Consider the following 26,511-nt stretch of genomic DNA (forward strand, 5'->3'; position numbering starts at 1 on the left):
CAAATTGTCCTTTTTGTATCAAGTAAACTACCATGAGTCCAGGTAATACCATCTACATAATTTCAAATATATGGAGCTGAACTGTTTATAAGCAACATTTTACTGAGAATGAAATGAAAAAGCACAACACTGAGTAAAATATGTATCAGTGTATTCCTTAAGGCTATATACAATAATTCACAATGAACATTGACAGAACATTATTGCCGCCCCTTATACTCAAAACAGCAACATCAACTCATTACCGGTTACATCTATAGACATCTGAGTCACTTGATTATAATAGCCTATATATAGACCCAAAGAGCAAGTGACACCAGTCTTGTTCAAGAAAAATAATTAACAAAAAGGACTTGTTCATTTAAAATCTGTGTTGAAGTCATAGGCATCATCTGTGTGGACTGATGAGAGGTCAATATGGACTGGGCCTGGAACTTGGAACCTCACCGTTGCTGGTTCTATTTCAACAAAAAGAGACAATTTCAGCACTTCTGTAATCAAGCATTTTGCCCTCCTGAACAATAAATACACTACAAGTAAAATGTATAACTTCCATGCTAGGTAATGTACTTGGTGTGAGCAGTGGGATCAGAGTTGGATTAGAAGTCTTCACTTGAACTCAAACTTGTCACATTGTCTTCATTTCCACACAGGCTGACATTACATTAGGAATGTAACATGAAATACACTATTTGTCATTTACTTGTGTGTGGTGTTTCTCTTTGTGGTTCCTCTGTTTCCTCTTTCTCTGCATCAAACACTCCAAACTCAGCCTGAAATAGAGTATTACACAGGTTTGAAACTCATTCTGCCATAAATACTTAGCTTTTCCCCAAAGAACAAGTGATGTAGGATTTAACAATGTTTTTCTTGCAGATCACAAGCACAATAGACAGCTCGGACATGGGATCAGACTCCTTTGTTCACGCTAGCACAGATATCAAATTTAACCCTTAGGGCCAGTAAGCTCAATAGGCTACATAGCAATACGACATTCAATGGTATTTAACATTAAGTATTAGCAATTATATACACTGACGGTGTATGGAGAAATTTTAGGGACTTGAAAATAAAAATACACCATGAAATAAAGGGAAATATATTAATTTGTAACATTTCTATATTTAACAATTTACACTGCTCAAAATAATTAATTGAACACAATCACCACAGTATAACACCAAGTCAATTAAACTTCAGGAATACCAATCTGTCCAGTTAGGAAGCATAAGTGATTGTGAATCAATATCACCTGGTTTGGTGCAAATGAAAGTGAAAACGGGTGCACTGGAGAGGAAACAGCAAGACAATCCCCAAAAAGGGAATGGTGTTGCAGGTGGTAAACATAGAAATTGCTTTCCTTATCCTTACTGTCTGCTTCTTCAAGTTTAGCGTTTTGCTAGTGTCCTTGTCACTACTGGTAGCATGAGGCAGTACCTGCAGCCTATTCAGGTTGCACAGGTAGTCCAGCTCAGACAGACAGACTAGCTCTCTATTTCTAGCTACCAGGAACCCTAAGCTAACGTTAGCAAGGCTAAAAATAACAACGAACTGATTTAGCACTTCTTCTGGATCAGAAATCCAATTTTTTTATTTATTCAGAACTTCATTATCAGTCATTGGAGTGGAACCGCTTTCTGACCAGTGAATACTTGCAAAATGCTGCCATTTTGATTTTTACTGGGGGGAAAAAATCCAACCTAGTGCAGCTTTAACTTTAAAACCACACGAGTGCCTGGAATTGCATTTTTTATACTACTCAGTCTACATTTTTCAATGTTTGCTGAATTTGAATATTTTGAATGTAACTTCAACAGTTACTCGCCACCATTAGAGTAGCTGGCTCGTACTCATAATTAAATAGTACACCTACTTAAGTGTCCAACAAATGCATTGCTTTTACAGAAATGCCCATAGAATCCAAAATGTTAAAGTAGTGAAATACAGCAAAAAACCTTTAGTGTATAGAGGGTTTTAAATTAGAAACAAGACAAGATTCAGCTACCTTTAGGATTTCACAGTTATCCTCCATTTCGTTCTCGGTTGGCTCTACAACAGGTTTGTCCTCAACCAAATCACTGTCACTCAGAACTCCAGCAGTGGGGCCTTTAGACAGGAGGACAATACTGCTGGCCTGGTTTGGAAACTTGACACCTTGGAAGAGAGTAGGTCGGTCAATCATAGACACTCAATTTGCAAAAATGAGAATTATTCATTATATTCATCATTTATTACAAATATATAATATTACTTTTTATAGTCTCCTCATTGCCCTTCTTCAGCTTGTCCAAGTTCCACCCCTTCTGCATTTCAGTTACAATGTCTTCAGAGAGGTATGGGGGAAGACTGAGATTCTCAGGGGCTTTGCAGTGGTAACTAAGCTTTGCACTGAAAATAAATATTTTTTATTAAACATTTCATTGTGTTCCAGTTTCCAGGCAAGATACTCTAGCACCTCAGCAGGGGGATCAGTGTTGGATTAGAAGTCTTCATATAAACTCAAGAACTGTATTAATTCTCATCATTTCCATGCTAGCCTCAGCATGCTAATTTAATTGGTGACAAATTCTGAGGCGAACTCACCCTGTCCAATCATTGAGGAAGGTAGTGGCAGCCAGCTCTGTGTTGGGGACTCCCCCCTTCTGCAGAAATCCACGTTTCTTAGCAAAAAGGGTTAAAAACTCTAGAGAGTTTCTGAAGTCTGGAACGTTGTACTGAAGCATTATCTGAAAGACAAATTGATGACCTTTCCAGTAATATCAGCAAAAATAGGGCATGACCTCAAAACGTAGGAACTTATTCTAACACACGTGATCTCCTTTATCTCACCTGCTGCTTGTTGCACTGTTTGAGCAGAGCCCTGACAGCCTCCAAAACATTCTCCTGCTTATCCTCCACCTGGAGACTCCTCAGTGCCATGGCAGCTTTCGGGTTCGACTGAGCTGCGACTACCCCTGGGCTGTCAATCATCTTGACATTCTTGGAGATGTGGACATCTTGGAAGCACCTGTGAGAGTCAGCCATGGTGTTAGTTGGCACGCTTCAATTTACACTCTTAAAAATCGAGCAAATTCAAGTAAACAGTCTCAGCCATGTGACTGACTGTTCTGTCTTAATTAGCAAGACCCAGATAAAGTATATGAAGCTCAGTGTTGGATTGAATATAGACTCCAAGGTTGTGTCAGATCTTCAACTTCATCATGCTTCAATAAAATCCAAACCAACTGGGGAAAAGAATTGTCACAATTCCATCTTAAATGCATCAAACATTCACTTGCCTGGTGATACCTCTCTGGACTCCTGCATTACAGGCCCTCATCCCCTTGAGGCTGTTGATCAGACTGCTCTTACCCACATTGGGGAACCCTGGGAGGGGTGGCATAGAATCACAGGTTTAATCAAGGGGCCCTGACATAAAATTGAACATGCTTCATAGGCATTTGTGCATACACATAATAATAAAACTGAACCAAAAGTAAATAAGACAGGTTACACATTAGACAGGACACAACCATGGATGAGATCAGCGTTGGATTATTGGTCTTCACAGACATCAGTAGTTCACATATGGGATCATCATTTCTCATTCACAAACCTAATTAGTCAGAGCCACTGTTCATGTTTGAATATTGTGAGACGCTTCCTTACCAACTAAGCCTACTTTTAGTGAGCCCTCTCGCTCTGTTGTAGTTGCATAGTCGCCCAACAGCTGGAGAAAGCAACTGCTGCCATAACAGGCCACTCCTTTGGTCTGGTCAACTACCCCATTAAGAACCGCAAACCTGGCTTTCTTGTCTTGCTGTTTAACAGAAAAGAAAAAAAATACATTACTGATGCAATATTTTAATAGTCTACACCATAATGACCCTTACTCTACAGTAGATTCAAATTGTATTCCATCCCTTACACTTTCACATAGTTACTTTTAATTTGGGGGGTGAAATAACATTTGACATTCTCATAAATGAACATGATTAATTAGAAGTCTAAATATGGTCAAGTCAATAGGTATGCTGTGGAAGACGCATTAAACCAAGACATGGAGCTGCAAGACAGAAGGGAAACTGCTCCAGTAATAACAAAAATCCATAAACACAGCTCCACACTGGAGTGGTTTAACAAGAATGTGTACTACAGTGACCCTGACCTCAAACCAACTGAAAATCAGTGAGAAGATTGAAAAGGTGCTGTTAACCAGAAGTGTGCATCCCCTCAAGAAATATGTAATTTTGTCAGGAACAGGCAAATAAATGACCGGAACCACAAGTGCAAAGCTGGTAGATAAGTAACTAACTACTATCAAAGATGCTTCTACCAGGTATTGAAGCAGTGAAAACGAATGCAATCCACTGTATACACACCCCCAACCACCCTTGTCCATACCACTGTTTTGTCCTGTAGTTGTGTAGATGCCTTGAATGCCACAGCGGGGAACTCAAGCTGAAGACACTGGAGCCATTTTTCAACATTCTCTTTAGGGACAAGATCTGGAGGATGAAAATGTTTATTTAACATACAAATTACCTTGAGTAAACGTCATAAAACCATTAGAATAATTGACATGAAAGTGTTTTCCATAGGGTCATTACCTATTTTGTTCAACAGGAATAGTAGCTTCTTGTTTCCTTTGCTCTTCAGCACAGCCTCCTCTAGCTGTGGACACCTGCAGCCATTGGGATCTCTGGCATCTAGGACTTCAACTAGAACGTCTGAGGCATCAATCACCTAGAGTAAATGAGAGAATAGCCTAATGACTAACAACTCATAGGGACACTCAAGTAGGGCATGTCTTCATGACAGTTTTTGTTGCAGAGAGACTCAGCTAGACAAGGGCTATAATTTCTATGTAGATAATCTTACCTTTTTTAATTCTGAACAAAGGAACTTTTTTGAATTCCTTGGGTCACTCTGTTTCACCATCTGTTTCACAAGGTCCTCTTGTGACGGTAACTCCTGTGGAGTCAAAATGTGGAATTAAAATATAAAGCCGTAAATAAGAAACATAGGGCACAATCTTATATGTACTTTATCCTTTACCTTTCTAGCTTTCTTCACTTTAGGGTCTGCCTCACTGCTGGCAGCATTTTCCTTTTTCCGTTTTTGAGCCCGTTCTTGTTGCTTTGCAAGTTTCTTTTTCTCCTTTTCTTCTTCAAGCTGGGTTAGATACAGATATTAAAAAGTATACCGGGGATAATATGTTTCCTGTTAAAATAGGAAAGCAACAGGCCGACCACACATGTAATCCCAAAAAGCTTTCAGGGCCTTACCTTCAACCTCCTATTTTCTGCTTCCCTCAGAATATCCTCTTTGAAGGGTGCTTTATTAGGAACTCCAATGTCTTTTTTTTGTTTTTGGCCAAATCCCTTTTTTTTAGCATCTTTCCGAAGTTTTCTGTTGTGTTCCCGAACCTAAAAACAAACTGCTTGCTTTAAATCAGTTACGGACATAAGTGATTAAAACAATTTGATTCCCTTTTGAAAAAAAACATTTCATGCAGATAAAGCAAACTCGGTCAAAACAATGATGTCCAAAAGATGCAATACAAGATCAGACAACTTCATGGTATGTAGCAATCAGTATTTTCACCTCCAGTACTAGTAGACTTGCCTTGCCTTAAAACAAAGGGCTACACGACAGAATATTAAGACATAACGCCTGGTGTTTCCTGAACGCCATTGGAACTTAGATTGGAATCGTGTCCATTTCTTGAGATTGGCTGCTTTTCTTGAATACGTCCAAATCGTTTGTTGGCATTGAGATTACATCTAACCGTAATCTTGGAGACCGCAACAATTAACGTCAGCAATTCTCCAAATATAAACTAGCCGTATTCTGTAACCAAAATATAAAATACCTCCCGAATAAAACTAACTGTTGCTGAGATTTTCTACTAAATCGATTTATTTAAAACGTATAGCAATGTATTATTTGAAAGAGGTTTTGTATCATTCAAGTCACGAATTTGTCCCGAAATTGTAGGGTTCAATTACCACCACGTCAATTTTTCAACATTTGCCGATCACTAGTAATGCTTCAAGAACCCCTTACTGTATTTAATGAAGTGGAATTCGTTACGGTCTATGAACAGAAATAGGCCTAACACGTGCGAACCAACTAAAATAACAATGTTTACCTTTTTCTGTATTTTGTAACGCTTGGAACAAGACACCCGTTTACTCGCTTTCTTTAAGCCTGAAATTGAAAAGGATTAAGAAAAACACATCCATATTATATCCTTGCTGATTGTCTGGTTATAAAATGGGTGGTTTAGCAAGCGCTAACCAGCACAAGAACCAACGTATAGTCAGGCTAACTCAATAGGGTCTGACTGACAAGACCCATGTATTCAACCGTAATCACAGCTAAAAGAAAAAGAACAGTTATTAACGAAGAAAACCTAATGCACATGTCAATTAAAAGACCTGTTACCTGGACGCTTCATGGTAGAATCGTGGCAATGCGGCAAAAAAATATCTGCCGACACGTGGATTGATCTGCGTCTATCAGTGTCTTGTGGCCAACATTAAACAAATGCTTCCGGGTCACGAAAATAAGGAACATTCCTAAATAAAGGAGGCCAGCGAATACCTTCAAGATAAATCTAATTGAATCATTATTTAAGAAAACGTACCACTCAAAACATTGACAACAATTCATATTTTATCATATTTAAGAGTAAATTCAATAAAAACTGGGTATTAAAACACGTTCCAAGGTCAAAATTCAGACAATGCAAATGACTGAATATGGAATACACATTGCTTCATAGTTCAAAAACTATTGAATGTTACACAGAGAAAGCAATGAAGGAAATTATCAGGACAGTGTGTAGAGTAAGTTAAACCAGTCTAATCATGGGGAATGGTGTGCTACATCTAGCAACACAATATTTTCCACACCCTCTTAGCCCCCAATGCAAAACGCTATAATAGACTGTACATGTACATATTGGCCTATATAGAAAAAAAACTATTCTATCCGCCACAGTGAATGTACTGTAGGAAATGTTCAGGAGACTGTATAGAGTGATTATATGCAAAAATATCAAGCGGAACAATGTATTTGCAATTGTTGCTGGCATTTTACTCCGTCCATACCATTGGCCACAATGTAACTACATGGATATTAAATATATATTGACTATATATGAGTAAGCAGGCAAAACACATTGGGATTCATATTCAACTGTAGGTTAAAACATAATGGCACAATCATAAAAAATAAAATAAAACATGGCAACAAAGAAAAAAAATTAACTGATCCCTGTTCAAAAGTCTGCATACCCTTAGTTCTTAATACTGAGTATTGCCCACTTTAGCATCAGTGAAAGCGGGCAGTCTTGTAATAGTTGTCTTTGAGGCCCCACATTCTTGCAGGTGGTATAGCTGCCCATTTGTCTTGGCAAAATGCCTCCAGGTCATGCAAAGTCTTAGTTCGTCTGGCATGAACTGCACATTTGAGATCTCCCAAGAGTGGCTCGATGATATTAAGGTCAGAAGACTGTGATGACCACTCAAGAACCTTCACCTTTTCCTGCTGTAACCACTGGAGGGTCAACGTGGCCTTGTGCTTAGGGTCATTGTCATGCTGGAAAGTCCAAGAGCATCCCATCTTTCTTGGTCTACTTGACATTGGCTTGATATCAAGAGATCCCCAAAATTCCACTTCTTAATAAGTGATTGAACAGTACTGACTGGCACTTTGGATATCTTTCTATATCCTTTTCCATCTTTATAAAGTTACATTACCTTGTTACACAGGCTTTTGACAGTTCTTTTCTTCTCATGGCTCAGTATCTAACCTGCTCAGTGCATCCATGTGAGAGCTAACAAACTCATACACAGACACTAATTGCAATTTCAAAAGTCACAGGTGTGGGAAATTAACCTTCATTTGCCATTTTCCCCTGTGTGTGTAACCTTGTGTGTCTGTAAGAAGGCCAACATTCAAGGGTATGTAAACTTTTGATCAGGGCCATTTGGGTGATTTCTGTTATCATTATGATTTTAAAAGGAGGCAAATAACTATGTGATAATAAACGGCTTCATATGACCACTGTCATTAAATAAAATACAGGTTTTTTTTTACATGATCAGTCATATTTTCAAAATCAATGCCACATTTTCACTATTTCTGCCAGGGTATGCAAACTTATGAGCACAATTGTATAGAATAGTTTTTCCTGTATACTGTAGGGCAATACATGTTTCATATGCATTGAGTTACATTGCAGCCAATGGTATGGATGGTGTAAAAGGCCAGCAACAATTTTTGCATATAGTCACTTTATCCAATCTTCTGAACATTTCCTACAATACATTCACTGCGGTGTATAGAATAGTGTTTTCTGTATAAGTCAATATGTACTTCATATGCAGTCATTTGCATTGAGGCCAATGGTATGGGGGACTAAAATGCCAACAACAATTGCAAATACACAGTGCCCCTTGATTTTCCAGCATACTTTGAATCAACAGACTCTGCTGAACATTTCCTACAATACATTCATTGCGGCGTATAGAATAGTTTTTTCTCCATGATGCAATATGTATCCCGTGTACAGTATATTATAATGTGGTGCAATTGGGGAAGATGTGGAAAGCATAGTGTTACTGGATTTAGCTCAACAAACCCATATATAACTAATGAACACCAGCAAGTTAACAAGAATTACATCATCAATGATTTATCCACTCATTTTTTAAATATGAAATCTTTACAACAATAATTTACTTCATCTCCAATTCTCAATAGACTCCACCTTACAATATTATTAATCCTTTGTACTATTTAAACAGCATTTTTTTGAATGTAGATATTGCTTTTATCTCAATGTTTGCAATATACACTAAGCAAAGCGGCAAAACAGATGAATATTATAAATTTCGCGTTTTACTGCGGACTTTTATTGTGAAGGCAAAATCCGAAAACCGGAAGTCTTATTGTTTCTACCGAATCTCTAATGTTGCCAGAATGACGCTACTTGTGGATTGTAATGTGGAAACATTAAGTCCATTCACACTTCCGCTTCCGGTTCACAGCCATAGCAAAGATTGTATGATCCAATCCCAATGTCCCCCCTAAACCCTAAGCCCTGAACCCTCACATATTTAACTGACGTCACCTGGTAAGTGATTGAGTGCAAAAGGCTGCAAGGGCTCAAAATGCTATAAATAGTAATAGGACACCACTTTGCGACTTTATCATGTTACCTTGACTACGCTGAAACGTTGCACACTATTGTGGGTTTTGGGACTTTTTATTTTACGTTTATTACTTTCTTTGCGGCCCGACTGCCTGATTTATATGTCTTGCAGGCTCTTGCCCTACAGAGTGGATGAGAGGTAATTGTCAATAATAATCTGTATTTGTCAATAATCAGTGTACTATTTTTGGTCTAAACATCATCGTCAAGCAAAAAAAATATTCTGACAATTGAATAAACTAAGTCTGTAAAAAGGTGATTTACAATCCTCTGATTTCATGTGTTCGATGTGCCATCTTATATCCTTGTAAATGTAGTGTTCTTTAATGTTCTTCTTTCTTCTCTTATAAGGCAGGTTTGCCAGGATTTTCCTCTTGCTTCCATACTTCCCCTGGTAACCCCTGTGTTTCACAACACTATGAACTGTGGGCAATACCCTCAGGCAAATTCTACGGAAATGTGGACTTACGAAAAGGGTGCATAAAGGTCTCAAATATCCTGTCCCAATATCCGCACTTCTCTCTTGTGCCTCTCCCAACTGTGCGTTCTTGCTAAGGGGTGCAAGACCGTAGGGTGTCCCAATTCTGTAGTGTTGTTCTCCAGGGGTGATCATCAGCGCCCTCTTGAGCACTTAATGCCCACCTTCCGCCCTTACAGACTTAACAAGAACACGCTTCAAAGTCAGTGAGTCTGTGAGTGTGGACATTGGGATTGGGCCTATGTATCTCAAATCGCATACTTGCCTTTTATATAGTATGCCAGATTAGTATACGAGAAGATTAGTATGTCTCAAACCATAGTACGCTAAAAATAGTATGCCAAATGTTCCTGGATGGTCTACTATTTCTGGTGGATTTTTGAAATATGCATCAGTGCATGCTTTTTGGGGTAATATAGACCACAGCCCCTTGCGCAGTATAGGAGGGGTTTCCACGATTCTCTTGTCTTTTCAGTAGACGAAAAGTCTGTTACCGTCACTTATATTGATAGTTATTGTATCAATGTCATTCACGTATGTGAATTGTGTCATGAAATGAAATGGCTTTGGCAGTGTAAAGTTTGTCTTACGTCTCGCTATCAATTGCTAATTTCGTATGACAATTTCAAGTATAAGATAGTAGTAATACTGGCTTATAAGCTTTTAAAACGGCTATTTGCAAAAGCCATACGGTTCATAGATGCTATTTATGGGGGAAGTACACCGATCAGCCATAACATTATGACCACTGACAGGTGAAGTGAATAACACTGATTATCTCGTTATCATGGCACCAGTCAGTGGGTGGGATATATTAGGTAGCAAGTGAACATTCTGTCCTCAAAGTTGATTTGTTAGAAGCAGGAAAAATGGGCAAGCGTAAGGATCTGAGCGACTTTGACAAGAGCCAAATTGTGATGGCTAGACGACTGGGTCAGAGCATCTCAAAACTGCTGCTCTTGTGGGGTGTTCCCGGTCTGCAGTGGTCAGTACCTATCAAAAGTGGTCCAAGGAAGGAAAAGTGGTAAACTGGCGACAGGGTCATGGGCTGCTAAGGCTCATTGATGCACGTGGGGAGTGAAGGCTGGCCCATGTGGTCCAATCCAACAGACGAGCTACTGTAGCTCAAATAGCTGAAAAAGTTAATGCTGGTACTGATAGAAAGGTGTCAGAAAACACAGTGCATCGCAGTTTGTTGCGTATGGGGCTGCGTAGCCGCAGACCAGTCAGGGTGCCCATGCTGACCGCTGTCCTGCCGAATGTGACCAATAAAGGAACATTTGACCATTCACGTTATAAGAAATGTACATAGTAATATTGGCAGCTGAATAAAATGTTTTATCGTTCTCAATATAATTTCATAATTAGATGATTATATTAAAACCCTTCAATTGCAACACGTTGGGAATGGTAGTCACACCGAACTGAGCATGTGCTAAACGTCAGATCAAATATACTTGTTCCATAAAGATCTAGTAAGCATTTCTACCGATTTCTACACTGGTGTGGTCCATTGATTCAAGAAGGGTATGAAGACAGCAAATTGCAGACTGCCCTACTCATTTGCTCAAATTGCCCTCCATGGTCAGATGTTACCTCTGAAGACTGTAAGGTTGCACACTCAAATGGAGGCTTGAGTGGAGGAAGAATGGGTTTATTTGGGATTTATTTGAAATCTTGCCAACAAAGGCTGGGTCACATTCTGGAAAGACTATGGTGTCAGATCGATGTCAGATATTGGGTGTGTGCAAAATGGCTTGAACGAGCAAGATTATACATTAGAGAGCAGAGAATTTGGCTGCATTCCAAACCCGAAGTAGACAGCCTCCGCAGCCCTACATCCTCAGTACTTGAATGTTTTGAATCGTCACATACTGTGCTAGTGGACTTGGGAGTGCATTTGTCCAAGCAAGGGAGAGGGATGATTGGAGTCAGCTAATTCGCTGACCCTCGATGGAGAGGATTACCAATAAGAACCCTGCTCTGACACATGAGCTGTGGTGCAGCCAATTATCTTTAGAGGTCATATAATTAGTTAAATGGAATCCACCTGTATGCAATGACGATGTTTCATATGATTTCAGGTTAAATACACCAGTTTCTGGGGGCTCCCACAGTTGGTCTAAACAAAAACTATGTAAGGAAGACAAAATCTGAGAGCCACTGTAGATGTTGTGGCTGGGGTGACACAGACAGACAGTAATGACTTTGGTTTTCCAACCAGTGAGAACATTTCATGATATAACATTAAATTTTTTAAAATGCAAATACAAACAGAATGCAATAACATTAAAATCATTCATCCCTAGATTTAATTTGAAAATAGTATAAGGACAACATATGAAATGTTGACATTGAGAAATGTTATTGTTTTTGGAAAAATACATGCCAGCAACACCTTTCAAAAAAGGACAGGGGCATGTTTACCACTGTGCTGAATCACCTCTTCTTTCAAAAATACTCTGTTAGCATTTGGGAACTGGTCAGCAGACTGGCGGTCAGCAGACTGGCAGCAGGTATCACCCTGATCTGCAACACAACCAGGAGGACTTTGGACAGGGGTAGCAACGAGTCTTTAAGAGCCTGCTACTCCGGAGGTGTGGGCCAAGACCTCCTGTCCTCCTAAGTTTAAACGGAGCAGGCAACAAGAAACATTTAGAGTGCATTCCTTAGACTTACAAGGATTTACAGTGGAGAAGGAGAACTGACCATACTCCCCTGGCACAATAATATAGCAGCATAAATCCTTGGGGCTGAGATAGGGTGTCCAGTGACACTGTGGCCCTATCCAGGGGAGGCCCCTGGATAGGGCCCGACAGGCAGGAAGTCAAGCCACCCACATTTACAAGCCAGTGACAATGAGCGCAATGGAGAGACATCAACAAGCCAGTGACTCCACCCCCAAATTGCATTGAAGGACAATGGCTATGAGAGCCCACTTGGCAAGACAGCAATGGGAGACCGTATCAATGACATTATGAAGCAGGACGGGGCACTGGAGCAGAGAGAGGAGATGGCAACTGCAGGGGCTCGTCAGACCGTCACTCCAGAGGCGGTGGCGGCAGTGGCTTGTCATCCCACCCCTTCAGGGTGGCACTGATGGCTCCAGGCTGGGAACCAGCGTGCAGGGATGGGAAGCTAGATCATTCTGTCATGGTTTAGGAGGAAGGGCACAAGCACAGAGTTTACGGGAATCATCCTCATAATGTTCATCTTCATAAACAGAACCCACCAAAAGGCGCAGCACCCTGAACCACAACCAGCGCCAACAATGATCCAAAAAGTAAAGGTTCAAAAGGGCAACTTGAATAGGGTCTCCAATTACAGGCAATGCAGCACAGCTGCCTCTAATTGGGGACAACCAAAACTGCAGTGCAGAGATGCCTAGAGGCACCTCTGCGGTCAGGTCCTGACTGTGGCCTCCAGGCGCATAGAGATGCCTAGACGCCCCCAACCAGGACCTGACGATGTAGTTTGTCACAACATAGTATTTTTGCTATATGGTTTGAGATATAACAGTAAAATCAGCCAGGACAGGTCAATTCTTAAACTTGATTTCCACTTTAAAAATTATCTACACTTTATTTCTCCATGCTTTTATTACATTTAAAAAATAGTCATAACCCAACTCTGGAGCTTGGGTGTGCATGATGAGTATATTATTGGTACTTCCTTTACTTCATTTTTTGGTGTTTTGCACCAACACCAGAATTCTGTGGTAGTTGGAAATCAGCTTAGATGGGGCAGCAGCGTATTTTGCTGTGTCATCAGCTTAACAATGAAAAGTATTACAGTAGATATCATTAAATGTACAGAATAAACAATAAACAGACCAAAATTATACCCTTTGGAACTTTGTGGATTACAAGAAATTCTGATTAGATTTTCTCAATTACAGAAGCCTGGGTTCTGTCAATGAGGTCATTTTAAAACCAGAGGCAAGTGTCTTTGTCCAGGCACAATGAACACAGCTTTTCCAGTAAGATTGAGTAACCAACTGTATGAAAAGCTTTTGACTGGTCAACAGTGACAGTTCCCACCCTTATAACAGTAAGGGCACATGGTCGATTTTCCAAACTTCAGGGATGTTGCCAGAAATAACTGTTTAGTGAAATATGTGATGCAGCACTAACCAGCACTAACCAACAGGCCTGGATGTAGTTTATCAGTTCCAGTACTTTTTTAAATGACATGTTTTTCAGGGAAAACACTAATCCCTTTGCTCTTATCATGAACGTTCCTTCATGATTTGTCAGTTTTCATGTATTTAACTAATATATTCTTCATTCTTCTTTGGTTTAGGAATTGCAGTTTCTTTGAAAAGACAGCCTACAGCAATAAAGTGTTGATTAAAGGCACATAGAATTGCATTTTTAAGCAAAAGGCACAGAATTATCTGTTGAGGCAGTGTGATCGGTGGACTGTTTTTCAGAATCTGGAAAGGTTTCTATTACAATGAGAAAGTGTGTTCACACAAAAGTCAGATTTGGCTTATCTAATTTACACAAGTTCCTCAGTTTGTTGAAAGTCTGTCAGTCCAAGCTTGACTTTGTTTTATACCTTTAGTCCATGCCACATTGCTTTTGTGAATAGCACTGGATAATTTATAAACCAGGGATTAGACATTTTTCTAAACCTTCTCCTCTTCAGGTTTGGGAAAATCATACATTGAAACATCAACAATGCATTGTTAAAAAATAACAGAAAAATAAATTCCCATAAAAAAAGAAAGTTCAGGTTTGAACCTTTATATAGAGGTTCTTTTAAACATTTTCAGAGGGGTTGCTCGAGAAACTGGAAAGGTTTTGCTAGTGTGGCAAAAGTTTCATATTGACATCTAGCTCTTCTAAGAGTTTGTATATACCATCCCTTACTAAAGGGAAGTGGTGGGATAGCCAAAGACTTGGCTGTCTGAAGGCACAAGACGGCAAGGGTACTGCATGAATGAGAGTGGGTGCTGTTGATAAGGTTGTTAAGGTTGCCTTACAAGAGAGCTGTTTGTCAAAATCAATGGCTAATGAACAGACTCCTCAGTATGGAAGTGTGTGTGGGATCTGTTCTGCATTCTTCTCAAGACATCCATCTTTAGCCAGGCCCTCTTTGTCCATATTAACCATTGAAATGCCTGATGATCATGTCCCTTGCCTAACGGAAAATTCTCTTGACCAGGAAACATTTAAAAAATGAATTCAGTAGCTTATCTAGGACCCAGTAGTACAGCACATAGTAGTGGATGGATCCTGCCAGACAGACCTCCCCCTGAACAGTCAGGCATCCAGTGCGTCACTAACCTCATTTCCTCAGCTGTCAGTCTGAATAAGGCCAGGCCTCAGACCCCCATCTAGGATTGGGACAGGACAAGACAGGCGTGGTTCTCTGACAAGGAGTTCGAGGACAAGCAAGGAACAGGATAGCCGCTCCTCTTAGGATAAAGACAAAGACAGTGTGAAGGTATGGGAAAGCTTAATATGAATGGGGATATGAAATAACATGTTGAGGGCTATTACTGTTCCTGAAAGCAGCTAATATTTAATTGTGAATGAGTTCCTCTCTGTTGCTGTGTGGAATGAGTTTTAGAAAAAACAAGTAAAGAGCATAATCTTTTAGAAAGGCAAAACATTTGGAAATATTTGGAAACTGATTTGCAGAGGTTTACTTGGATAATTCTCTCCCTCCTTGTCTTTCTCTATCTCCCTCTGCGTGTGTATCACATGTAATTCCGTTAGGAGTATTATCTGTAGACATGCTTGTTTGACAGCTGACTGTAGGACTGAAACAGTGTTGTTCAAGAGTAAACAAGGTGGAGACATGCAGGCAGGGGAAGGAACTGTTAAACTCTTCAAACCAAAAATCACCAAGGGTAGGGAGTCCGGATACAAGTAGGGGGTGGACCCTGGTGATTGTATCTGAACCATAGAAACATGCCCTCCTTCTCAAACCAGGCATCGATTTAGTACTGTAGGGGGTTTCCTGTTAGTGTCACTACAGAGATATTTCTTGTTTGCACTTTCTTGTTCGCACTGTTTCTTATATAACCCCTTTTGTCAGGTCTTTCCTCAGAATGCACAGAATATGAATACATCTCACTACACACTAAGATTCCTGGATCCTGCATTGTTTTAGAACAATAACTGCACTCATCAGCGTTTTCGGGCATAGAAAAAGAAACTGCTGCCTGAGGCCAGGATTCCAACACTGCTACCACACAGGAAGGCAGTTCAACAGTGATGTCAGCCTCATCCCTGGACACAGATCTAAGTTATGATACAGTTGTTCATGCTGCCAAGGCCGAAGCCAGGGAGTCACCAAAGGCTGTGGCTGTGCCTCCAGTCAGGCTGAGGCCTCCGGAGGACCTAAAGTTGATCCGTAGCCTCTCCAAGTCCGACTCTGACCTGTTGGTTTCTCCACTGGGTGAGGAGGATGGGGGTCTGAATAGCCGCTGTGAATCTGTGACTAACTGCAGCTCTGGGAAGAAACGGATGGAGCGCTCACCTTCCTTCGCCTCTGAATGGGATGAGGTAATACTCTGGACTATCTGCGTGTGAGAAGACTTAATGATTGGCATTAGGGCCAATGTATTTATAGCCTTCTAATATAGATTTTTATTTATATTTTTGGGCAATTTTTCACTTTATTTCATAGAGAAAGTGGATAAAGATAGAGGAGCAAGTTTTTCCTGAAAGTGCGTTGGGCCAAAATATTCAACTACTAAACCTCGTAAGCACATTTTATCTTTCTGATATTACAGATTTGAATCATAGAACCAAATCACGTAAGTCTATTAAATAATTCTACATTTTACAAGCACATTCTGACAACGAAAGGGATTATTTTCTCATCTGTCAGTTACAATCAGTACATTTTAGCTTCAAGACAAAAGCTCAAGCTGACAATGGCACTTCATCAAGTAACGTTAGCCTATCAAAAATGAACAATTATTCAATCCTTCCTATATGAATAGGGTGTACTTTACAACATAGCAAACAAACTGTGTTACGTTTTTTCAATATCATCTTAAAATTAATTTTTGCTTCAATCTGTTCAACTTTTTTGTTTGTTTTTACACTGTGTATGGTCCATTATTGGTTTTCCGAATTTAGAAAAAGTATCTTGTCTTTAAAAAGCCCATATATGTGATCTGCTATATACATGAATGAGACAGTTCGGTGCACATTGCCACACTTTGGAGGAAGGATTCAGGTCGGGAGAGTTTAATTCACTACTCTCCCAACCCGATGAGAGTTTGCAAGTTTACATTGCATTAAACGGTCTATCTGAGGGTATCCTCTCAAAACCGCAAGTGAATTTAAGGCCATAGAGGCAGGAAGGGAAGGTGCAGCATAGGCACTGGCTTTACCCACGCAGGCAATGTAAAATGCCCAGAGGCAAGTGCTGAATGCCTGACTGGCCTGATCACTCCCACCGATACCCCATAGCAGCCCAGTCAAACAAGTCTAATTGGGCTTGGGCTGTCGGTCCAAATCCAGTCAGACAGCATCCCTGAGATCAACCTAGGCATGTTTCAACATCTCCCCTGCTTCTCTTCCCTTGGATGCTGCATTTAGCTGAACTCAAGATTAAGACTGCCTCTATTTGGTTCAGCAGCATCTCTCTTTGTGGTCCCAGCCCCTTGTTCCCTGCCACCCCCTCCTTCCCTCATTGTGGTCTCAGCTCCTTGTTCCCTGCCCCTCCTCCTCTCCCTGGCAGTACTGTTTACTCAGGCCCCACTGGGTGGGGTGTCCTGTTCGGTTCTATAGAGCATCCTGTTTTGCAGCTACCCCTGTGTCTGTTTCTCTTCTAGATGTTTCCAGATTAATTTTGGTAGGGTGGGAGGAGAGGACATAAGACCAATGTGATCGATCAGCTTATGCTACAAGTACTTAAAGGGATATTTCAGGATTTTAAGAATTGGTTTTTATTTTCTACTTACCTGTCAGATGAACTGATGGATGCCATTATTATGTCTAATCGCCAGCTCTTCTCAAAAGCATGGTAATTCACATGACCTAAAGCTATCTGGCCAGTATTACAAAACTATAACTATCTTTCAAGTTAAAATGTGTACCAGTAATCTGACTCTAGTGATCAATACATTTTTTTAGAACTGTGCTGGCTTGTTTCTGTATATTTTTTTTGCCATCCTGTCTTTTAGGGATACTAGTTGCTTAGATATCTTGCTGTCCAGTGGTTCAGCTACAGGGATGTATTGGGAAGTAAACACACAATAACACTGTTTATGCACTTGTTTTATTTGTGAATTAGCGTTTACTCACCTTTTCATTTAGTCAGTTAATGTTGACCCAATTTTTGTTGTGTTCCCCCCATTGTTCAATGTTATAAACGTAAATATTGAATTAAATTGTAATCACGGCCACCTCTTTGTGAACATTTGGGATCATGGTTCGAGTGTGCTTGTCATGTTTGCTTGCAAATGTTGTATTTGCCTTGCAAGCAGTGCATTAATTCACCACACATCCAAAAGCAAACTCCAGCCACTGACGCGCATGCCCCAGAGTGATATGATAATCAAATTACCTCAGCACAGACAGTGGTTAATAAAAATCTTTAGCCCAGACCAGCGCTGGTAACTAGTTCAAAACGCCACAGACAAAGATGCCAGAAATATTAAAACAACTTTTTAAAATGCCAATTAAGTCCCATGTCAGTTGTAAATAATAGAAATGCACACAAAATAAAAAACCCAGACAGAAAACGAGTACTCAAACGGTAATGCAAATAGTTGCTGATATTTCAGTTAGGTGGCTAGCTAGCCAGCTAATGCTCAATTAAATCACTCTGGTTACGTAGCTGTATACTGTGTTAGCCAAATACTTTATAACTAGTAAACTGGCCAGCTAATATATAAACCTAAAGAATATGGCTAAGCAATTAGAAAATCGCCTAACGGTAGCCTAGTTAGCTAATGTACTGTAGATAAAATGAACATTTTGGTAAATTAAATGAATGCAGTCAAATAAAAAAATATATAAGTATTTTAATTAGACCTACATGAAAAGTAATTTAATGATACAAACCAAAGTTTACTTTTAAACAGTACTGACAATGCATGTTAAGACAATGATTGTTCGTCTTAACACAATCAGAGGCTAATTCAGCATATTCAACACAATTGCCCGGGGGTGTATTCAGTGTACTGCATATGTGTTCGGCTGTTGAAGTCTTGGTAGTGAATGGCCACCTTCTGGAGAGTGTTCCAGTAATCTGTTGGACAGTTCTTGGTTATTTTTTCTTCATTATGGTGAACATTATTTGGTCATCCACTGTAGAGGGTTTCCTTCGTCTTGCAGTAAATTTGCTATTGCTTAGCTAACCAGTGTTTTATTTCTTCTTTTTAATGTACCAAACAGTTGGCTTTGGCACGCCATGGTGGGATGCCACGGTAAAATTAATGCAAAAGGAATCACTGGTGCCACCGTGTGGTTGATAAAAAGTTTTGGCAGTAATTTTTGTCATATCTTTGTCAACAGAGGTACCACATACAATTATAATATCATTATCCTTGTAGTAATTTTATGCAGGTATGTGCAAAACCACACCCCCGCACATGTTCACTGATCAATAGCAGTAATATTTTTTGACAAACTGGCCTTGCATCTTTTACTTTTAAAGACCTTTGTCCATGGATGCCAAATGTGAAGGTATGTGAAGATTGGTCATGTGGACAGAAAATCCATCATGGCAGACTTGGCGTGAGGAGTGAGGAGGTAGACCTTCAGTGGGGAGAACAGGTATTTGATACACTGCCGATTTTGCAGGTTTTCCTACTTACAAAGCAAGTAGAGGTCTGTAATTTTTATCATAGGTACACTTCAACTGTGAGAGACGGACTTAAAACAAAAATCCAGAAAATCACATTGTATGATTTTTAAATAATTAATTTACATTTTATTGCATGACATAAGTATTTGATCACGTACCAACCAGTAAGAATTCCGTCTCTCACAGACCTGTTAGTTTTTCTTTAAGAAGCCCTCCTGTTCTCCACTCATTACCTGTATTAACTGCACCTGTTTGAACTCATTACCTGTATAAAAGACACCTGTCCACACACTCAATCAAACAGACTCCAACCTCTCCACAATGGCCAAGATCAGAGAGCTGTGTAAGGACATCAGGCATAAAATTGTAGACCTGCACAAGACTGGGATGGGCTACAGGACAATAGGCAAGAGCTTGGTGAGAAGGCGACAACTGTTGGCGCAATTATTAGAAAATGGAAGAAGTTCAAGATGACGGTCAATCTCCCTCAGTCTTGGGCTCCACGCAAGATCTCACCTCGTGGGGCATCAATGATCATGACGAAGGTGAGGGATCAGCCCAGAACTACACAGCAGGACCTGCTCAATGACCTGAAGAGAGCTGGGACCACAGTCTCAATGAAAACTATTAGTAACACACCATGCCGTCATGGATTAAAATCCTGCAGTGCACGCAAGGTCACGCAATGTCCAAGCCCATCTGAAGTTTGCCAATGACCATCTGGATGATCCAGTGGAGGAATGGGAGAAGGTCATGTGGTCTGATGAGACAAAAATAGAGCTTTTTGGTCTAAACTCCACTCGCTGTGTTTGGAGGAAGAAGAAGGATGAGTACAACCCCAAGAACACCATCCCAACCGTGAAGCACGAAGGTGGAAACATCATTCTTTGGGAATGCTTTTTTGCAAAGGGGACAGGACAACTGCACCGTATTGAGGGGAGGATGGATGGGGCCATGTATCGCGAGATCTTGGCCAACAACCTCCTTCCCTCAGTAAGAGCATTGAACATGGGTCGTGGCTGGGTCTTCCAGCATGACAACGACCCGAAACACACAGCCAGGACAACTAAGGAGTGGCTCCGTAAGAAGCATCTCAAGGTCCTGTAGTGGCCTAGCCAGTCTCCAGACCTGAACCCAATAGAAAATCTTTGGAGGGAGCTGAAAGTCCGTATTGCCCAGCGACAGCCCCGAAACCTGAAGGATCTGGAGAAGGTCTATATGGAGGAGTGGGCCAAAATCCCTGCTGCAGTGTGTGTAAACCTGGTCAAGAACTACAGAAAACGTATGATCTCTGTAATTGCAAACAAAGGTTTCTGTATCAAATATTAAGTTCTGCTTTTCTGATGTATCAAATACTTACACTCACCTAAAGGATTATTAGGAACACCATACTAATACTTCGTTTGACCCCCTTTCGCCTTCAGAACTGCCTTAATTCTACGTGGCATTGATTCAACAAGGTGCTGAAAGCATTCTTTAGAAATGTTGGCCCATATTGATAGGATAGCATCTTGCAATTGATGGAGATTTGTGGGATGCACATCCAGGGCACGAACCTCCCGTTCCACCACATCCCAAAGATGCTCTATTGGGTTGAGATCTGGTGACTGTGGGGGCCATTTCAGTACAATGAACTCATTGTCATGATCAAGAAACCAATTTGAAATTATTCGAGCTTTGTGACATGGTGCTTTATCCTGCTGGAGGTAGCCATCAGAGGATGGGTACATGGTGGTCATAAAGGGATGGACATGGTCAGAAACAATGCTCAGGTAGGCCGTGGCATTTAAACATTGCCCAATTGGCACTAAGGGGCCTAACGTGTGCCAAGAAAACATCCCCCACACCATTATACCACCACCACCAGCCTGCACAGTGGTAACTGGCATGATGCATGATGGATCCATGTTCTCATTCTGTTTACGCCAAATTCTGACTCTACCATCTGAATGTCTCAACAGAAATCGAGACTCATCAGACCAGTCCAGTCTTCAACTGTCCGATTTTGGTAAGCTTGTGCAAATTGTAGCCTCTTTTTCCTATTTGTAGTGGAGATGAGTGGTACCCGGTGGGGTCTTCTGCTGTTGAGCCCATCCGCCTCAAGGTTGTGTGTGTTGTGGCTTCACAAATGCTTTGCTGCATACCTCGGTTGTAACGAGTGGTTATTTCAGTCAAAGTTGCTCTTCTATCAGCTTGAATCAGTCGGCCCATTCTCCTCTGACCTCTAGCATCAACAAGGCATTTTCGCCCACAGGACTGCCGCATACTGGATGTTTTTCCCTTTTCACACCATTCTTTGTAAACCCTAGAAATGGTTGTGCGTGAAAATCCCAGTTACTGAGCAGATTGTGAAATACTCAGAACGGCCCGTCTGGCACCAACAAACATGCCACGCTCAAAATTGCTTAAATCACCTTTCTTTCCCATTCTGACATTCATTTTGGAGTTCAGGAGATTGTCTTGACCAGGACCACACCCCTAAATGCATTGAAGCAACTGCCATGTGATTGGTTGATTAGATAATTGCATTAATGAGAAATTGAACAGGTGTTCCTAATAATCCTTTTGGTGAGTGTATGTCATGCAATAAAATGCAAATTAATTACTTAAAAATCATAGAATGTGATTTTCTGGATTTTATTTTTAGATTCGACATGCTTTGTAAGTGGGAAAACCTGCAAAATCGGCAGTGTATCAAATACTTGTTCTCCCCACTGTATCTGCCATTTTCTCTGCCATCTTGCAATGAATCTCTTAGCCTTCAGACAGTAATAATAATAAAAATACTAACAATAACAATAGGGATTCTCCTTCGGAAGACCCCTGATGTACCAGAACAAACATAATGACCTACTGAAACCCTAATGACAGCTGACAGTCAGCACTTTAACTCCATCTTCTTTAAGCATGCATAACCTTTTTCGTCGTGTAATATCCCCTCCCTGAATTAAGAGGATTTTGACTTCCTGAATGGAGAAAAGTCTCTTGGACAAATACAAGAAACAATTAAAACCATGATGAATGGTAAGACCTTGCGGCCAGATTCCCTTGTGCATTCTACAACAAATTTTACATAATTCTTTCACCTTACCTGCACAAAATGTCCTTTAAGGATAAGATAGCTCAATAAGATGTTAGATCATCTGAAAAGTAATCGGAAAGTTGCACAATCAAATGTCTCTAAAAAGGAATAAATATCTCTTCTGTCCATGAGCAAAACAGCAAACCCTAGTTGGTCCACGAGGTTGCTCTGTATAAGATTAAAATGTTGAAGTTCAGAGATTCCATAGCTTCCATTATTGATGATGCTTTGAATATCTCGATTCAACAGTGAGCATATTATCTTTTTGTATCAAAGATTATTGTGGTTGTAGTGGGTTTGTGTGTGCATGTGTCGTGTGTGGAGGGATGCTCTCATCCATTTCCTTCATGTGTTAACATTGCTCCAGTCTATTGGGGGCCTCGCTCAAAATAATTTCAGCTGGGTTAGAGGAATAACATGTTCAGCACATATGCTTGTTTAACTCTGTCCATAATTTATGTGGCAAGCTGGGGAAGGAAGCACTCAAGCAATAATACATGAGAGGCCATGTGTTATGACATTTTTATCATTGCCGTTATGTGGTCATAGCCATGAAGCAGATAGACCACCATAAAAATAAACATTTCACAACACTGAAATGTATTATTGTTTTTATAAAAGGGTTAAGAGAACTTTCAAAAGCGTCAATCTGTACATGCGCATTTTAGGTGTTTTATGGTAATAAAATATTTTCATATTCACTGCCATAAAATGCTAAATTATCCACATGCTGAATAATAGTTCCGTAACAAACAGGGCATATCTATGCATAGGTAAATACCAGGTTACTACTAAATTAAACCATGACCATGATTATATAGAAAGGTGTATTATATAATGGTGATCAATTTGGACCATTTAACAGAAAGCAGAATTACAGTAATCATACTGTCCAAAATTAATTTATTTGAATTTAGTCAACAACACAGCTTCACAACTCATTGTTCAATATGAAGAAATGGAGCATTTAGGTTTATCTTTAATTCTATTGACATCTTTGTCTATATCCAATTTGCCAATAACAAAACTTCACAGATATCAATGTTATAACTCTAAACACATATTAGACATTGGAGAGGGAAACAGCAATGTTTGTACAAGCACATTTACATGTCAGTCATTCAGCAGAGTGCACACCAGACTTTCACAGCGGCCATGACCGCCATGGCCGTCGTTGCCCTTCGCTCTGGGCAACGTCATTGTAATCCCACAATCATTGTAATGCCCTATGGCCACTATGGCCTTTGTGCCCCTGCCACTGTGAAAAACAGCAGTTTGTTCTAAAGTTTATTTTTAGTTCGCTATTGAGAACAACCACAAGAACAGACTACTTGCAGGTAAGCAAGGTAGCTATTTACATAGATAGCTGACTCAGTGCTTACCTGAATCAAACTTCTCTGTTTTGGAAGGTGCGTTCATGAGCAACTGCGAGGTGAGAAAGATCCAACCTCTGAGTGGGAGAATACACCTGAACGCTTTTTGAAAACTCAGAGAAGTAGCGTTAGGTTTGACATTACTCGACATGGCAGCGTTTGCGGTGAAAGATTAGAAAACAAGAATTACTTGCTACTCGCACAAAAAAGTCTGTATATTTAAAAATTTAGGTCGTACTCATTAGCACAGGTGATTGTGATGTTAAAGGATAGTTTGTGGTTTATTTTTGGGTAACTGATGTTATGTAATGGCTCTGGCTAGCTAGCCTTAATGTTACTTAACTGTCAGGACCGTAGCCTGTCGTCATGTGAATGCCTGAAATGAAACAGATTCCAGCATCTATACAAATTTTGAGGGGGAGTAGATGTAATTTCAAGGATTAAAACATGACAGTTTAACTTTAATGTGGAAAAAACATCAGTTAGAATAATCAATAATTTTAAATATGATATCAAAAAAGTGAATAATGTATGTTTTTATGCCATGCATGTTTTTTCCCTATTAACAACTCAAGTCGTTTTTTGTAAGCTCCAAATCCTCTTATTTCACTCAATGGCCTTTGTGCCCTGGCATGTGACCTTTGTGCCCTGGCATGTGACCTTTGTGCCCTGGCATGTGACCTTTGTGCCCTAAACATTTTTGCCAGAACACATAAGCGGAGCTGGCTAAGAAGAGCGAATGTCTCTTACTGAGTGAGTGAGTGAGTGAGCGAGCGATCAACCCTTGTTAAATAGCGTAGTGGTTGGAGAAGCGGATATTGGTCCCAAGTTTGTATCTCCTCGCAGGCAATGCGTTGTACGCATTATGAATTATTCCATATAGACGAAAGATTCGCTGGCTAAAACCGTTAGTATCTACATTATAGTAAACCTGAAATAAAACAGTTTACAGTTATATTGCAACTTTTTCTGGTATATTGCAACTTTTTCACGGATGCAAAGTACGCATCCGTGCATGTGTTTTGGGTCAGGTTAGACAAACACATTTTCTGGCTTATATCTTAAGTCTTAACTGAAACTGTATTCAGTTATATTGCGACTGTTTCTGACATGGAATAGCTTATCTTCAGTCTCGCTAGAAATTGCTAAATTCTTATGATTATTCCTAGGAAGTTAGTAGATACTAGTAAGCCTATTTAACACAATCCTCAATGGAGTTTAGCGACTGCTGAAACTTGTAATGCCATGGCGTAGTAGTTAATTACAGTGTCTCTCATATGGAAGAACTACGTTCGAATCTATTGAGAGCAACGACATTTATTATGTGGTAGAGGTAAACTTAGTAAGAAACACGCAGAAGTTTGCTATGCAGTCTGGAAGAGGTTGCTATGCAGCTCCTAATTGTTGATTAAATGGTGTAATAACTTTTCAACAGCAAGCTTATAACTTACAATAATTCATCAAGATCTACAGAAATGGCTTTATAATTAACTAACCTACTTTTGTTTATATGGAGACTAAGCTAAATTAGTAGTATTGGCTTGAATTAAAAATCCAATTTTTATTAATCAGGGGGTATAAACAAAACATTACCATACAGATCTAACCCAAAGCTACAGAGGCATGAAAAGTGTTAGCCAGTTAAGCTTCCCATAAGATCTTTGCCCTTTCTTTGGTGTGGAGAGCAGTGTGACAGTTGCCTGGACGGTATCATCATCAGGGATTGGAGTGTCCACTAAAAGGATTACTATAAGGGGAATACAAATGATTTAACATAGTCCAACAGCTTTATTTTAATGTGCTATCATTTATATTTTTTGTGCTTATTCACATGACTGTCATAATAATCAAAGGCTTTCCGTTTATGCTTAGTGGAAAATTGTTTCTGGCTATATGTTACTGTACAGACTCCAAGAAAATGGGTTTACAATTAACTTATGGGATTCATTATGAGAGCAACACTGACTAGGTTTTTGTATTTCCCAGAGATTTGTTCTTGTCGGATGTTCTCTGGACAGGGAGTGGTCAGCTAATTATAGCATGTCTAAATTGTATTACCAAGAGTGTCCCAGTGTATTCTATATGCTCTACATTAGAATTATTTAATATTGGCAATTGGGCAGAGAAAAGGTGCACTACTGCACAGGGACAATTTCATGCTGGTAAGTGTGTGATATAGAATGTAACTGGGTTAATTCAAAGTGGAATATGTAAGGTCTGTATCGCTGCAGGGAGCTGCCATACTTCCCAAATGTCTGACTTGGAAATGAAGCAAGGCCTTGCCTGAGTGTTGCCACTGGCAAAGGGCTTCTTAAGTACTAGATATTACTTCAAATAAACATGTACTCTATATGTTCCCAGTATTACTTGTGAGAACTGATTAAGTTTTTCATACTCTAAAAATTATAAAATAAGCAGGTAGAATTAATGGATATAACCATATTGTGTTTGATTTCCATGAGGGCACAGTACAAAATCAGAACACACTCTGGGTTAGAGCATCTGCTAAATGACTTAAATGTATGTGCTAAAAGACCTAAATATATTAGATATGCTTGCAAAGCAATGCACTCAACCTGGAGCGTCTCTAATT

The 26,511-nt window shown here is 39.9% G+C and overlaps 2 protein-coding genes and 1 non-coding gene across 8 annotated transcripts in view; 1 reads left to right on the forward strand and 2 right to left on the reverse strand.

Moving 5' to 3' along the window:
• Positions 1 to 134: 134 nt before the first annotated feature.
• On the reverse strand, positions 135 to 6,532 carry gnl3 (guanine nucleotide binding protein-like 3 (nucleolar)). Its single transcript, XM_010901090.4, has 15 exons — positions 6,430 to 6,532; positions 6,134 to 6,192; positions 5,268 to 5,408; positions 5,038 to 5,154; positions 4,861 to 4,953; positions 4,590 to 4,725; positions 4,384 to 4,487; positions 3,649 to 3,799; positions 3,279 to 3,366; positions 2,830 to 3,007; positions 2,584 to 2,726; positions 2,252 to 2,388; positions 2,006 to 2,154; positions 704 to 773; positions 135 to 458 (listed from the first exon to the last, which is right to left on the reverse strand). The coding sequence occupies exons 1-15, from the start codon at positions 6,440 to 6,442 to the stop codon at positions 358 to 360; spliced, it is 1,680 nt and encodes a 559-aa protein (XP_010899392.2). The 5' UTR covers positions 6,443 to 6,532; the 3' UTR covers positions 135 to 357.
• Positions 3,137 to 3,211, reverse strand: LOC114828972. The gene has a single exon (XR_003777318.1). It is a non-coding gene; the product is annotated as a small nucleolar RNA SNORD69 (small nucleolar RNA).
• Positions 6,533 to 14,992: 8,460 nt separating the features above from the next.
• Positions 14,993 to 26,511, forward strand: part of anks1ab (ankyrin repeat and sterile alpha motif domain containing 1Ab) — a 42,203-nt gene continuing 30,684 nt past the window's right edge. For all 6 annotated transcript variants that reach the window (XM_010901087.3, XM_020055525.2, XM_020055526.2 and 3 more), the window contains exons 1-2: positions 14,993 to 15,134; positions 15,732 to 16,201. In XM_010901087.3, the coding sequence (XP_010899389.1) occupies positions 15,911 to 16,201 (291 nt within the window). In that variant the 5' untranslated portion in view covers positions 14,993 to 15,134; positions 15,732 to 15,910. The remainder of the gene's footprint in view (positions 15,135 to 15,731; positions 16,202 to 26,511) is intronic.

The sequence above is a fragment of the Esox lucius genome, chromosome 17 (assembly GCF_011004845.1).
Source record: "Esox lucius isolate fEsoLuc1 chromosome 17, fEsoLuc1.pri, whole genome shotgun sequence".
NCBI lineage: Eukaryota > Metazoa > Chordata > Actinopteri > Esociformes > Esocidae > Esox > Esox lucius.

Bases quoted from the DNA above. Each gene is read 5' to 3' on its own strand.
- gnl3 (XM_010901090.4), bottom strand. The intron at 2,389-2,583 runs GTGAGTTCGCCT...ATTTATTTTCAG, and splicing joins TTCCTCAATGATTGGACAGG to TGCAAAGCTTAGTTACCACT. The intron at 774-2,005 runs GTAGCTGAATCT...ACTCTATTTCAG, and splicing joins ATAACTGTGAAATCCTAAAG to GCTGAGTTTGGAGTGTTTGA.